This window comes from Monomorium pharaonis, chromosome 6 (genome assembly GCF_013373865.1).
Source record: "Monomorium pharaonis isolate MP-MQ-018 chromosome 6, ASM1337386v2, whole genome shotgun sequence".
Lineage (NCBI taxonomy): Eukaryota > Metazoa > Arthropoda > Insecta > Hymenoptera > Formicidae > Monomorium > Monomorium pharaonis.
Genome location: NC_050472.1, coordinates 3,197,389 through 3,209,417, shown reverse-complemented (window position 1 = coordinate 3,209,417; position 12,029 = coordinate 3,197,389). Strand labels below are relative to the sequence as shown.

At 36.6% G+C, this 12,029-nt stretch overlaps 2 protein-coding genes across 2 annotated transcripts; one reads left to right on the top strand and one right to left on the bottom strand.

Annotated features, from left to right (window-relative positions):
- Window positions 1-92: 92 nt before the first annotated feature.
- Window positions 93-4,712, top strand: LOC105838446 (very long-chain specific acyl-CoA dehydrogenase, mitochondrial). Its single transcript, XM_012684010.1, has 8 exons — window positions 93-181; window positions 1,181-1,382; window positions 1,473-1,691; window positions 1,816-2,244; window positions 2,679-2,942; window positions 3,266-3,622; window positions 3,700-3,912; window positions 4,166-4,712. The coding sequence occupies exons 1-8, from the start codon at window positions 93-95 to the stop codon at window positions 4,301-4,303; spliced, it is 1,911 nt and encodes a 636-aa protein (XP_012539464.1). The 3' UTR covers window positions 4,304-4,712.
- Window positions 4,713-5,011: 299 nt separating this feature from the next.
- LOC105838447 (leucine carboxyl methyltransferase 1) lies at window positions 5,012-11,709 on the bottom strand. Its single transcript, XM_012684011.3, has 4 exons — window positions 11,235-11,709; window positions 9,467-9,650; window positions 9,030-9,381; window positions 5,012-8,800 (listed from the first exon to the last, which is right to left on the bottom strand). Exons 1-4 carry the CDS (start codon window positions 11,442-11,444, stop codon window positions 8,596-8,598), a joined length of 951 nt encoding a protein of 316 aa, XP_012539465.1. The 5' UTR covers window positions 11,445-11,709; the 3' UTR covers window positions 5,012-8,595.
- Window positions 11,710-12,029: the final 320 nt, after the last annotated feature.

The following is a 12,029-nucleotide window of genomic DNA, read 5'->3' as shown; positions in this document are numbered from 1 at the left end:
CGAGAGCAGCAGCAGGCAACTGTTTTTTTTCCATTTTGGTCTTCGTCAGCGCGGGTTTTCATTCGGGAGCAGAGAATTTACACGCTTCGACGATGTTTCGTGTCGCCAAGGTCTTCTCGTCAACCGCGAGAAATCTGAACAAGGCCGTCGAGACACCCTTAGGATTCTGCGTCACTTCCAGGTGAAGTGTCCAGATTGTCTCGTTTTTCATTCATATCAAACAACTTGTTGCCAAAGTTGGAGCAAATTCTGAATTAATAGAAATCAAATCATATTCATACCGTTGAATAAGTGTCGAGCAAATTTCGCGCATGGCTGAAACGCAATTTGCCGTAGGCAAATGTTAAATGTGAATGTGTATTCGTCGTCGCGCGACATTAAATGATCCTTTTTAACGACGTCAAACCGCAATTAGCGAAATTCGTGTGTACGTGCGTTGCATATTTGGCTTGTCGCGATTGATCTTTGTATTAAAAGATATATACCGATCTGTGCAGTTCGATATTTTTAGTCGTAAGCGTGTGCGTTTGACGTACGTATGTGGACTTTGAACTATGTCCCCGTCGATCGAGACTTGTCAAAACATGCATGTTGGCATACGTCATCTAAAAGCTGTGTTTATTTGTATATTGTTTATCTGTGTTAACACGCAGTTATTCAAATACATGATCGGCGTATTATTGATCATTTCATCGGGTCTTAAGTTCATAGGCGCTAAATATTAAAAAATATGAGAATACTTGTGAGAAATATCAAATTACAGATAAAAAAGAAATAAAAATATCAAAGTATATGGCATGTGTTATCAAAGAATAAGTTTATATTTTTTATTATTATTTAGTAAAAAAGTACAATTGTAAACTAACACAAATAAGATTATATTTATTTGCGAGATAACTCGAGATATGTAAAAACTGCAAGATAATTTATGCTTTTTTAAATTTAAAACAATAAAAAAACTGTCAAAGATTTCAAGCATTTTAAATCTAAACACTGTTAAAACTAAAATATTTGTAAGTATTTAAACATTGTGTGTGAAGACAGAAATAAAATACTTTAATATCTTAAATTTCTTTTTAAATGTATAATGATTTAATAATTATGACATTTTTATTTTATCATTTACTATGTAATTTCTATACTATTTCTTAAGTAAACATTATTTCATGATCATATGCAGATGTCTGGCCACCCAAGCAGCAGTGAAGGTCAATGAGACGCCACAAGAGAATGCAGCTGAAAAGGAAAATCAATCTTTCACCATGAATATCTTTCGTGGTCAATTGCAGCTAAATCAAGTGTGTCCATTTCCAGAGCCTATGAATCAAGAGCAAACTGAAACGATAAAGATGCTTGTTGATCCTATAGAGAAGTTTTACGAGGTAATAAATATCTTCCTCTTAAAGAGCACAATAATTGGAAGTTACAAGTTAGCTTTTATTAAATTCACATTTTGTGTTTTTTTTTCACAGGAAATAAACGACGCCGCTAAAAACGATCAGAATGCAAGCATAGATGAAAAGACGTTAGCTGCTCTCTGGGACTTTGGTGGATTTTCTCTACAAGTACCCACGGAATTTGGTGGGTTGGGACTGACAAATACTCAGTACACTCGTATCGTCCAAGTATGCGGTTATCATGATTTGGGTATCGGCATCACTTTGGGCGCGCATCAGAGCATAGGATTCAAGGTAATGTTTCTCACAGCGATGTATTCTGTCTCTTGACACATTTTTATCAATTTTGCCGGTCACATTATTTATGATATGATTATTCATCTATGATATTAATGATCGTAATTATAAACGCCCGCAGGGTATACTTTTGTTCGGCACTCCGGAACAGAAGGCAAAGTATCTGCCTCAGGTTAGCAACGGCACATATGCCGCTTTTTGCCTGACAGAACCGACTTCCGGCTCCGACGCTAGCTCGATACGTTCGCGTGCCGTTAAATCCGCGGACGGGTCGCATTACATTCTCAACGGTAGCAAGATTTGGATATCGAACGGCGGCATTGCCAATATCATGACCGTGTTCGCGCAGGTGCCTGTGACGGATCCGAAAACGGGCAAAACGAAAGACAAGATAACCGCTTTCATCGTGGAGAGAGGATTCGGCGGTGTCACTAGTGGACCGCCTGAGAAAAAGATGGGCATCAAGTGCAGCAACACGGCTGCGATTTTCTTCGAGGATGTTAAGATCCCAGCGGAGAATGTTCTCGGCAAGGAAGGTGAAGGTTTCAAGGTAAAATTTCACAGAAACTTAAACATCTCACGTTATAAATATCGTTAGTAAATCGGAAAATGTATTTAATCTACTTACATTTGATACAATTCACATTAAAAAATATATTTAATTAGAAAATAGTCACTTAAGCGATTTTCATATTCCAGCATTGAGAAAATAAAACTTGATTATGGTTTTTTATTGATAAAAAATCTTTTTTTTTTCTCTTTAGAAAATCCACAGGAGAAAAGAACATTTTATTTTAAGAATATCTTTATTTTCGAAATATTAAATATGGAAATGAAGATTATATAGCGTTAAACAGATATAACTTGACTACATGAAGAATTTTGTATAATTTTATCAAGAAAATATAATTTTCATTGCGTGAAACTTTGAAAATTATTTACGCGAGTTTGAATAACACTTAACTATACATTCGCTTCATTCAGGTCGCGATGAACATTTTGAACAATGGTAGATTCGGTATGGCTGCCGCTCTCTCTGGCACCATGCGTTACTGCATCGACAAGGCCGTGAATCATGCAACGCAACGCGTACAGTTTGGTCGCACGATAGATAATTATGGTACAATACAAGAAAAATTGGCGCGCATGTCTATACTGCAATATGTCACAGAGTCTTTGGCATATATGATTTCTGGTAACATGGATAAAGGAAGCCAAGATTATCACCTGGAAGCAGCTATTTCAAAGGTAATTTTTTCGTTGCTTGATTAATTTGCTTTACAAAATGCGAATGTATCTTCAATTAAATATATGGACATTTCATATTTTTCTGAAAATATTAATGTGTATATGTGTGTGTGGAAATATATGTTATGTACAACATGTATTACAAAGAAAATTCGTAAATCTAATTAAAATTTTTTGTTTAAGATTTTCATAATCTAATTTCTTTCTCATGCAATTAATACTTATATTACAAAAGCTATCGTATTGAAGTATAAATTTATTACTTTTAATGTCAATAAATTGCGAACTTGTTATTTGTCACATAAATCTTTTTTTTATTATAGTGTTTTGCATCCGAGTCCGCGTGGTGGGTATGTAACGAAGCTATTCAGACCTTGGGAGGAATGGGTTTCATGAGTGAGACTGGTCTAGAACGCGTGATGCGCGATTTGCGTATATTCCCGATTTTCGAGGGGACGAACGACATTTTGCGTTTGTTCGTGGGGCTTACCGGTATCCAATATGCCGGGAGCCATTTGAAGGAGCTACAGAAGGCCTTCAAGAATCCTACCGCAAATTTAGGTTTAATTGTTGAAGAAGCAACTAAGCGAGCAACTAGAGCAATCGGTTTGACATCACCGCCTACTTTCGGGAATAATGTGCATCCAAAATTGGCAGATAGCGCCGCACTTTGCTCGAAAGTGAGACTAATAGTTTAAACATTGTAATTTTATCAGTTAAATACGAATGAATTTGTACTAAAAAAAAATTATTGCAGAACGTGGAGGCCTTCGGTCAAGTTATAGAATCCTCTCTTATTAAATACGGGCGAGGCATTGTAGACGAGCAATTTATCCTCAACAGGATTACACAGGCTGCCTTCGATATATATACAATGTCAGTTGCCATAAGCAGGGCAACTATGTCGTTGAACAAGAATTTGCCTAGCGCAGAACACGAGTTATTAATGGCACAAACTTGGTGCATGGAGGTATGGATATTTTTCATTTTTTATTCAAATCCTAGCAGGATCAACAAGTAACTCATTGCAACCATCGTTTAGTTCTAAATCTAAATATATTGATAGTATTTAATCTAATATTTAAATATACTTTATTGAGATAATTGACTAAGAATTTAAGAATATTTCTTTAATCTGTCGTGTTGTAAATATTGATCCTGTTAGCAGTAATGTGAATACATAATTTCTTTTGTAATGGCTAAGTGCGGTTATTTTATTACAGGTGTCGGATCGTGCTGCATATAATTTACGACAAGTCAGTTCCAGCAAGCAATTGGACATCTTTAAAAATTTGAGTAAAATTTCAAGGAACATGTGCGACGCTGGTGGGAGCGTGCAATCGAATCCACTGGGCTTTTAAGAAATGGTCAATTGAGTCTTTCTACGAGACATGACTTATCTGATCTTATCTTGAGTTTATCACACTAGAACTAAAGAATAATAGAAATTGTTTTCCATGTGATGAGAAAAAACGATATTTCAATATTCTTTTTCATGATTCTCAACTTCGCAATTTATAGAAATGAAAATATGTAAATAATAGTACAAATATAAAGTTATTTCGCGATCAATCTGCGTACCTTCCACGAAAACTGTGTGCGCCAACGAGCAATGAACAATGCAAATATTACATTTAATAAGGTGTAAAGTATTAGATGTACCTAAAGGTATATATAGAAAATTATGTATTTTTAAAATCTCTTTATATCTCTTTACACGAAACGGCGAATTCTAGATGTACAGCTATACAAATAATACGATTTATCTGATGCCTGTCTTTTTTTTAGATGCTGTTTATTCGTTTTATATATCTGTCCATCAGAGTTTCATTAAAATAATAAAAATAATTTTAATAAATCACATTATGTTAAGTCATCTTTTACACAATAAATTAAGTGAAAGACTTTAAATGGGAGAAGTATGTATCGGCATATAGTTATATATATCTTATCTTATACATTTAAAAATATTTTAATTTAATATTATAGCTGTTCTCTTTTCCCACTTGAAGAAATTTCTCAGCATGAAACATGTGAAAGGAAATGTATCAAACAGGAAGCTACAATCATTAATAACTGATCGCTCGTTTTTTTCTAATCATTAAATGCACAATTTAACAATATCACAATTATGCGAATATAAAGATGCACAATTTTTTCCATCCTTATTAGTTCATAATGACAATGGAAGCACACTGAATATCCATATAATATAGATTTCATATCTTCTTTTTCAAGGTGTACAACATCCGTACATAAAATTAATGAAATGTAGAATGAAATCGAGGCGAAGAAATGTGAAGCTGTGCATACCGTCCGCACAACGTTATCGTATTACCTAAGTTTGAGAATCAAATTGGTATTCTCGTGATTTCTCGCAGTCTGCTCGTGTAATTCGTACGGATTTGTTCATTTTTAATTGTGCGACCATTAATTCTATTTCGTTTGAATATGCAACAAATTCATTAATAATGAATTTTAAAAAAGTAAAAAAAATTTTTTTGATACGCGGTTTCTGTTTAGGCAATTTTTGTGACGTAAAATTCATGTTTCGAAATAAAATTAAAATAATAATTCAATTTAAACGTAAATCAAAATAAATTTTATGAATTTTTAAAAATTTACAAAAAATAATGCTAAAACAGATTTGTTCTTGTTGCTCCTTTTTTCTCTCATTTCAAAAAGAGCCGGTGCACGTAAAAATGACAAATTTATTGAGTTTTAAAACTGTGAACTTTGAGATCTTACTTAATTTTCATGGCAGTGCCTTGCTCGAATTCTCACGACGACGTCTCGAAAGACAACCTAGATGCACATGAAAGTTTTATTTTGATTCTCAAACTTTAAGTCGACTTGAACACATAAACGAGCGTTTGAGTAAACCAGTAAATTTTATCTCGAATGACTTACACGTGACACGAAACTAACGCGAAAAAGATAGGTCTTGATTATTCCTCTACGTGCAAAGGCGACATGTCGGGCGATGGAGGCGGAGGCGGAGGCGAGGATTTACCTACAAACGTTGATAGATATCGTAACAATGGCTGCAATTTTTGTAACTTCTGAGAAAAATAGAACATCTGACTATCTTTTTTTCTTATACATGTTCGTTACTCCAGGTATGTAACCTTACTCATCAAAGGGGGAAGGGACAAGAGACCGAGCAACCACTCGTACATCTTTCTGTAAATCCGCGCAGTAGATCTGATGGAATACGCTTGTATTCTCGTCTCTTAAATCTAATAAACTGCTCGCGCGTAACGATAAAAGTATTGAAAAGAGACGGTCGAGAAACACATTTAAAACAAAACGTGGAGATTACAGAAACTCGCTAGCAGATCTGAGAAATTACCTTCGTTTGTGTCCAAGGCAAAATCGCTAAAATCACATGTATCGACATACAATATCACTACAGAATTCCAATCCAGTAGGCCGTCAGATTCCAGAAAAGCGATCAATGTCCCTTTACTGAGATAAACAATCTCTGCGATCACGCCTCATTTCCTTCGCGATAAAGTCCGAGTTCTGCTCGCGAAATGTTTATGTATTTTGTACAGTGCTGGGCAAATTTTTATCAATTTACTGATTATAGAATTACGACTAAAAATTTAGTTCTTGTTTACAATAAAAAATGAAATTTTTTTAGTTGCCTTGATATTTTGAGTCAATTAAATCTCTAGTTAGGCGAAAACTTAATCGATTAATTATACAAAATTAATATTTAATTAATTGGTTTTATTAATCATTTGGTTATATGTATTTAAAAATTTTCGATTATTTTAAATTAACAAAAATAAATTACAACAATAAATTAATCGCATAATGCCCAATACTGCTTTGTATTTACAAAAAGATGATTCAAATGTCTTTTAAAATCTTATAATATCTTCTCGTATTATCCTTAGACTGAATACACATGCGTCACCCTGATATTCCTCAATATGAAAATAAATCTTTCTGTCGATCCCTCATTACCATATATCGATACGTAACCTGCTTAAGTGCAACATACTCTTCGTATTGGTGTTGAAAAGAAGCGGAATACTGTACTAGCGTAAGCGTCTCTGTTATTATAACGTTAAAAAAATGTCGGATTTTTATATATCGAAGAACATCGGTACGCGTTTCCTTTTTATTTCGCAGTCTCGATGGAAACAAAAATTACGAGTTCGATATCTACAAGCGAATGAATAAAATTAATTAAATTTTAATTACGAACACATATCGCCGATTCTCTCTGACTAACGCTCGCAAAAATGCGCGGTATCTGATCGCACGTCGATCTTTTTGCAAAAAGTACCACGCTCGATACTTAAAGTCTTACTTTTCGTTGCACACATTTGCTTTTATTATCTTAAGTAATCACGCACATTTATATATCTTTCTCTCTCCGCGCGCGGTTCGCAGGACACGTGCCTGAAACTGACCGCTTGTAGCGCTTACACCGTAAAACTAATCGCCTTATCACGGCTCAATATAATTCGTAATCTCTAACATATAATACACATTCACACACACAAGGACCGGGTCGCGCGCGTAAGGAATAATTTTACACTGTATTTCACAAATATCGTAATTATATATATTAAGACTTTCGTAGAATCCAAGTTCTATACACGAATGTGTTTTTTTCAGAAAAATATTCTTTGTATTCGCGGTGAAAGATTAAAAATATAGATCCGTGCCTTTTTAACTGTACTTTCTTCATGCCTTTTTCTAGTCTTTTTCTAGCTTTTTATATCTCTAGACTTTTCCTATCTGCAATAACGAGGGCGCATTTCTCGTTTACGTGCAGAAATCGTAGAAGAATGCAGATAAAAAGAGTAGATTTTGCAGATCTTTGTACGAAATTATTCTTCGCAATCATAGCACGGACTCTACAATTTTCATTTATTAAAACAAAGAAATCATACTTGAATAACAAGTGATAAAAACGTAAGTTGAGTTACTAATCCTCAATGATATCTCATAATACAATAAATTACTCTCTGCCCATCGTGTCGCGCCGTTCGATCGCGAACCACGTAACAATAGCAATCTATAATAATTATAATAACGACCATATAACTTTATACATAAATCTGGTGGTGAGAGGAGCGTGACAATCTTTTGCAGGTAAAATCGTTATACATTATTACACACATAATTAAGATATGTCGCACGTAAATTAAGATGACTGGAAAATTATTATCTGCGAAAAGATGCCAGAAGTTGTCCGCGACAGCCGTTAACACTGCCGGCTAGTCGCATACGTATTTTGCGTGATTCGATTATCGCAATCGCAACCTCTATCTATTTCTCTCTCTCTCGTTGCAACGCTCGTTAAACAACGCGTGTAATACGCACTTATCGAAGAACGAAGAATATATTCAAAACTTATATAAAAATTATTATGGCGATGTTCCTGTATGACAAAAAGTTAAAAGCATCTTTTAACTGGAGGAAGCTATATCCTCGTGACGTAGACTATTTCAACTCTTCGAGATTAATCGTCGAGATGTACCTAAGCGCAATCTGAGAAGCGTTATCTCCTGCTCTGTCGATCGAGATTATATAAACTTACTAGGGCTCGTCGAGCCCGAATTACATGACGTCATTTACCTGGAGTAACTCGCGAGAGAGACACAGAAAGAAGCGGTCAGGCGGCCGACACCTAACCCTGTGCTATAGACAAATTTTTAAACGTTTGTCCGTTCCAAGCGACGGCGATGCAGTAGTGCTGGAGCAGTTGAGTAAGGAGCTCTCGCTCGTCCAGCATTTCTATGTGTTCGATTCGACTACGATCCATTACAGGCAGTGAATCATAAACATCCACCATCGTCCACGCACTCGTCCCCTCCCAATTGTTTATGGTAAAACTGTAACAAAAGTTGCAAAATTGAATTATCGACCTGCCAAATTTGGACAAGTATTAAAAACTATTCAAAATGGATTCTGATAAAAATGATAAATATGATTATTCCTTAAATTTCTATTGTGTGGTTTCTAGGAAAAATTGAATAATTCCAATTGAAATCTATTCCGAACAATTTCGTCATTCATATTTTGCTGATTCACCGAAGATGCACCAAGGGAATTTGTATTTACCGTCTCTGTTGAGTCTCTAACGACTCGCAGTCCTCTACACCTGCTAATAAGCACCCACGGCTACGCAAATTCGACAGCATGACCTGGCCGAATTTGTCCTTCATGTTCACCTGTTCGTAGCTGACAAACAAACTGTTCGGGAACTTGCTCGCTAACCATTTTAATAACGACGAAGTCGCACTAGCGTCTACGTACACTAGAACACATTCTGCGAGGAACATAGTGGGTAAATTGAAATTGACTTCGGCTTGGGTCAATTTGTTATTTAGTTCCGCTATGTGTCGCAGATCTGTACCAACCAGGTGATAATTTGCGGCGTGCAGTTCTGTGGTTGAAAATCGGATTTCTCCGTCTGAAAAAAGGTACATAATTATGTATGCACTGAAACAATGCCAAGTGCGTAAATAACCAAGATAACTGATGTGCGAATAGAATACCTTCAGTGTTTAGCATATCGATTAATTGCTTGTGCTTCTTGATGTGATAACATTTCTTCGCAGTTATGCTGGGGAAGTCAAGTTCCACGAAGTTCCCAGGGCTATTCCCTGCTTCCCTAAGTCTCCAATAAAGTGTGTCAAAACCAGCGCCCAAGTTTATGATCTGACCTTTACCACCAGACAGCTGCATAAATAGAAAATGCATCCTTGAGACTAATGATTTTAATATTATTATAACAACATAACATACTTTGTAACTTTATAACAAAGAAAATTTCTTTTGCTTTGTTATACTTTGTACATACAAACAAAAAACTGATTATTTTAATAAAACTTTCTTAAGTTTTTTTAATTATAAAATTATTTCTCAAACTTTTTGAAACTAAATATGAGACATTAAATGTAACTAAAAAAGTATTAAAATTTTGCTCTTATTAAAAAGTTGAAAACCCTATCAAGATAAAATATAAATATGTCAAGATAGAATGTAAATATGTCAAGATAGAATGTATATATTAACATTTATATTAAAAAACTAATAATTAAGAAATGTGTATTTCAATTTTTGCTTACTTCCCTATCTATCTTGAAAGATAGATAAATTCATATAAGGTGTTTATCAAATAATTCACAGTCATAAATATTTCAAAGTCTCTTGAAAATAGTCCACAATTCCAATGGAAATATTTGTGATATAATAAATTAATAAGTAAAACATATATCATTAATAAAATAATAGCTACAATATAATAAATTAAAAAGGAAGGCCAATTTTATTTCATATAAAATGCTATTATTAATTTTCCGGAGACTAGAGCCACATTATATTCACACTGCAGAAGATAATTGATTTTTCGTTTTTATGCTCACAAGAGTCTATATATTATATATATACATATAGATATACATCGGTGGTTTAGCAGCGCTCGAGCCAAGTAACTTGGAAGCGGAAAACGCAGGCGGCCGCGCTTTATACGCGAGTGGACGGAATATTTTTGTCCCCGCTATAACGAGCAAATTCCGCACCGCGTGCAGCCGGTGTCAGCTCGGAAGTAAGCCGCGCGGGTGCCACACACGCGCCGCGCGTTTTTCATTGACCTATATATCGGCTAGCGGTCGAGATACAAGCGGGGAATCTCACGGGAATTAGGACAGGGCCTCGACCGTCGGCGGGTCAAGGTTTCCGCCGCGGCACGTTCCTGCCGCCCGGATCAGCTGTATTCCATCTCCCCTCTCCAACTGCTCTTCATCTTCCTTCTCGCGCGCGTCTCGTATCTTCTCTCTTTCTCTCTCTGTCTCCCTCTCTCCTTCCCTCACTCTCAGATTCTCTCTCTTTCCGTCATCTCAATTGTTTCAGACTCGCGTTCTAGGTTATACGCGCCATTCTCAGCTGCACTCTCCTACTCCTTCCGCATTCGTAACGCGAGATCCGCACACACTCTGTGCTTTTCATATTCGCAAATAAAACGAATATTTATTAAAGATGTAAAATGCGAAAAATACGATCGAAATAAACGAGGCGTACAGTCAACACGCATCTCAACGATAGGCGGGAAGAGATGCGGAGGGTACAGAAAGGGCAGCCCAGAGGAACGAGCGACTTTCCCGGAGTTCGAACGAACGAACGAACGATGGGACCGTTCCCTTCGACTGCGCCACTGTGTACGTTGCACATCTTTCGCAGGACGAGCCTGTATGCAACCTGAAGGGACGAAGGGGGGCGACCAAAGCGAGGGAAAAATCGAAGGGACTTTAACGCGACGCTCACCTTGAGAAAGTTCTCGACGAAGAGCTCGATGCCCTTGACTCTGGCGTAATAGCCGCGATTGATCTCGGGCGCCTTCCGGGCGGTCTGCTTGACGAACAGGCTGATGAACGGGTCGCACCAGTAGCCGAGCTGCACCGCGTAACGTTTGCACTCGCTGGCGTCGTCGTTGGTGGCCTGTATGGCCTCATCGTCCGCCATATCCTTAATCATCCCGCCGGCGCCGGGAACAGTGGCGGGTTGCCGCACCGCTCGCTCTTTCCCTATCTTTTACTTCTTTCTTTCCCTCCCACGCGTACACACGCGACGCACACTTTTATTATATTCCTTCTCTCTTTCTCCCTGTTATCTCAGATGAGAATGAGCATTCTATCACTCACGCGACTCCCGCGGACACCCCGGGGATGATGCGACGCTCGAGCGAACCGGACCGTCGTCGCGTATCTGTCACTCACTACTGCGCCACCGGCGGCCATTACTACACCCCGGCGGTACTGTACCTGTCTGCAACTCTGCACCTTTGCGCGCATCGCCGCGCAAGAGCAACGCAGTTAAACAACCGTGTAGAAGAAAAAGGGACCTTGAAAACTTTGTAAAAATTCTTTTCAGCAACAAATTATATATTTATTTAATTATATCGATTGTAATATATTTTAAATTTATTAGAATTTTTTATATTATATATTATGATATGTAAACTTTTTAGAGAAATTATTCAGAATAATTTTCCATTTTCTTCTCTCAATATTAGCAGTTAGAAAAATTATCTTAATTATAACAATTATAAAAAATTATAGA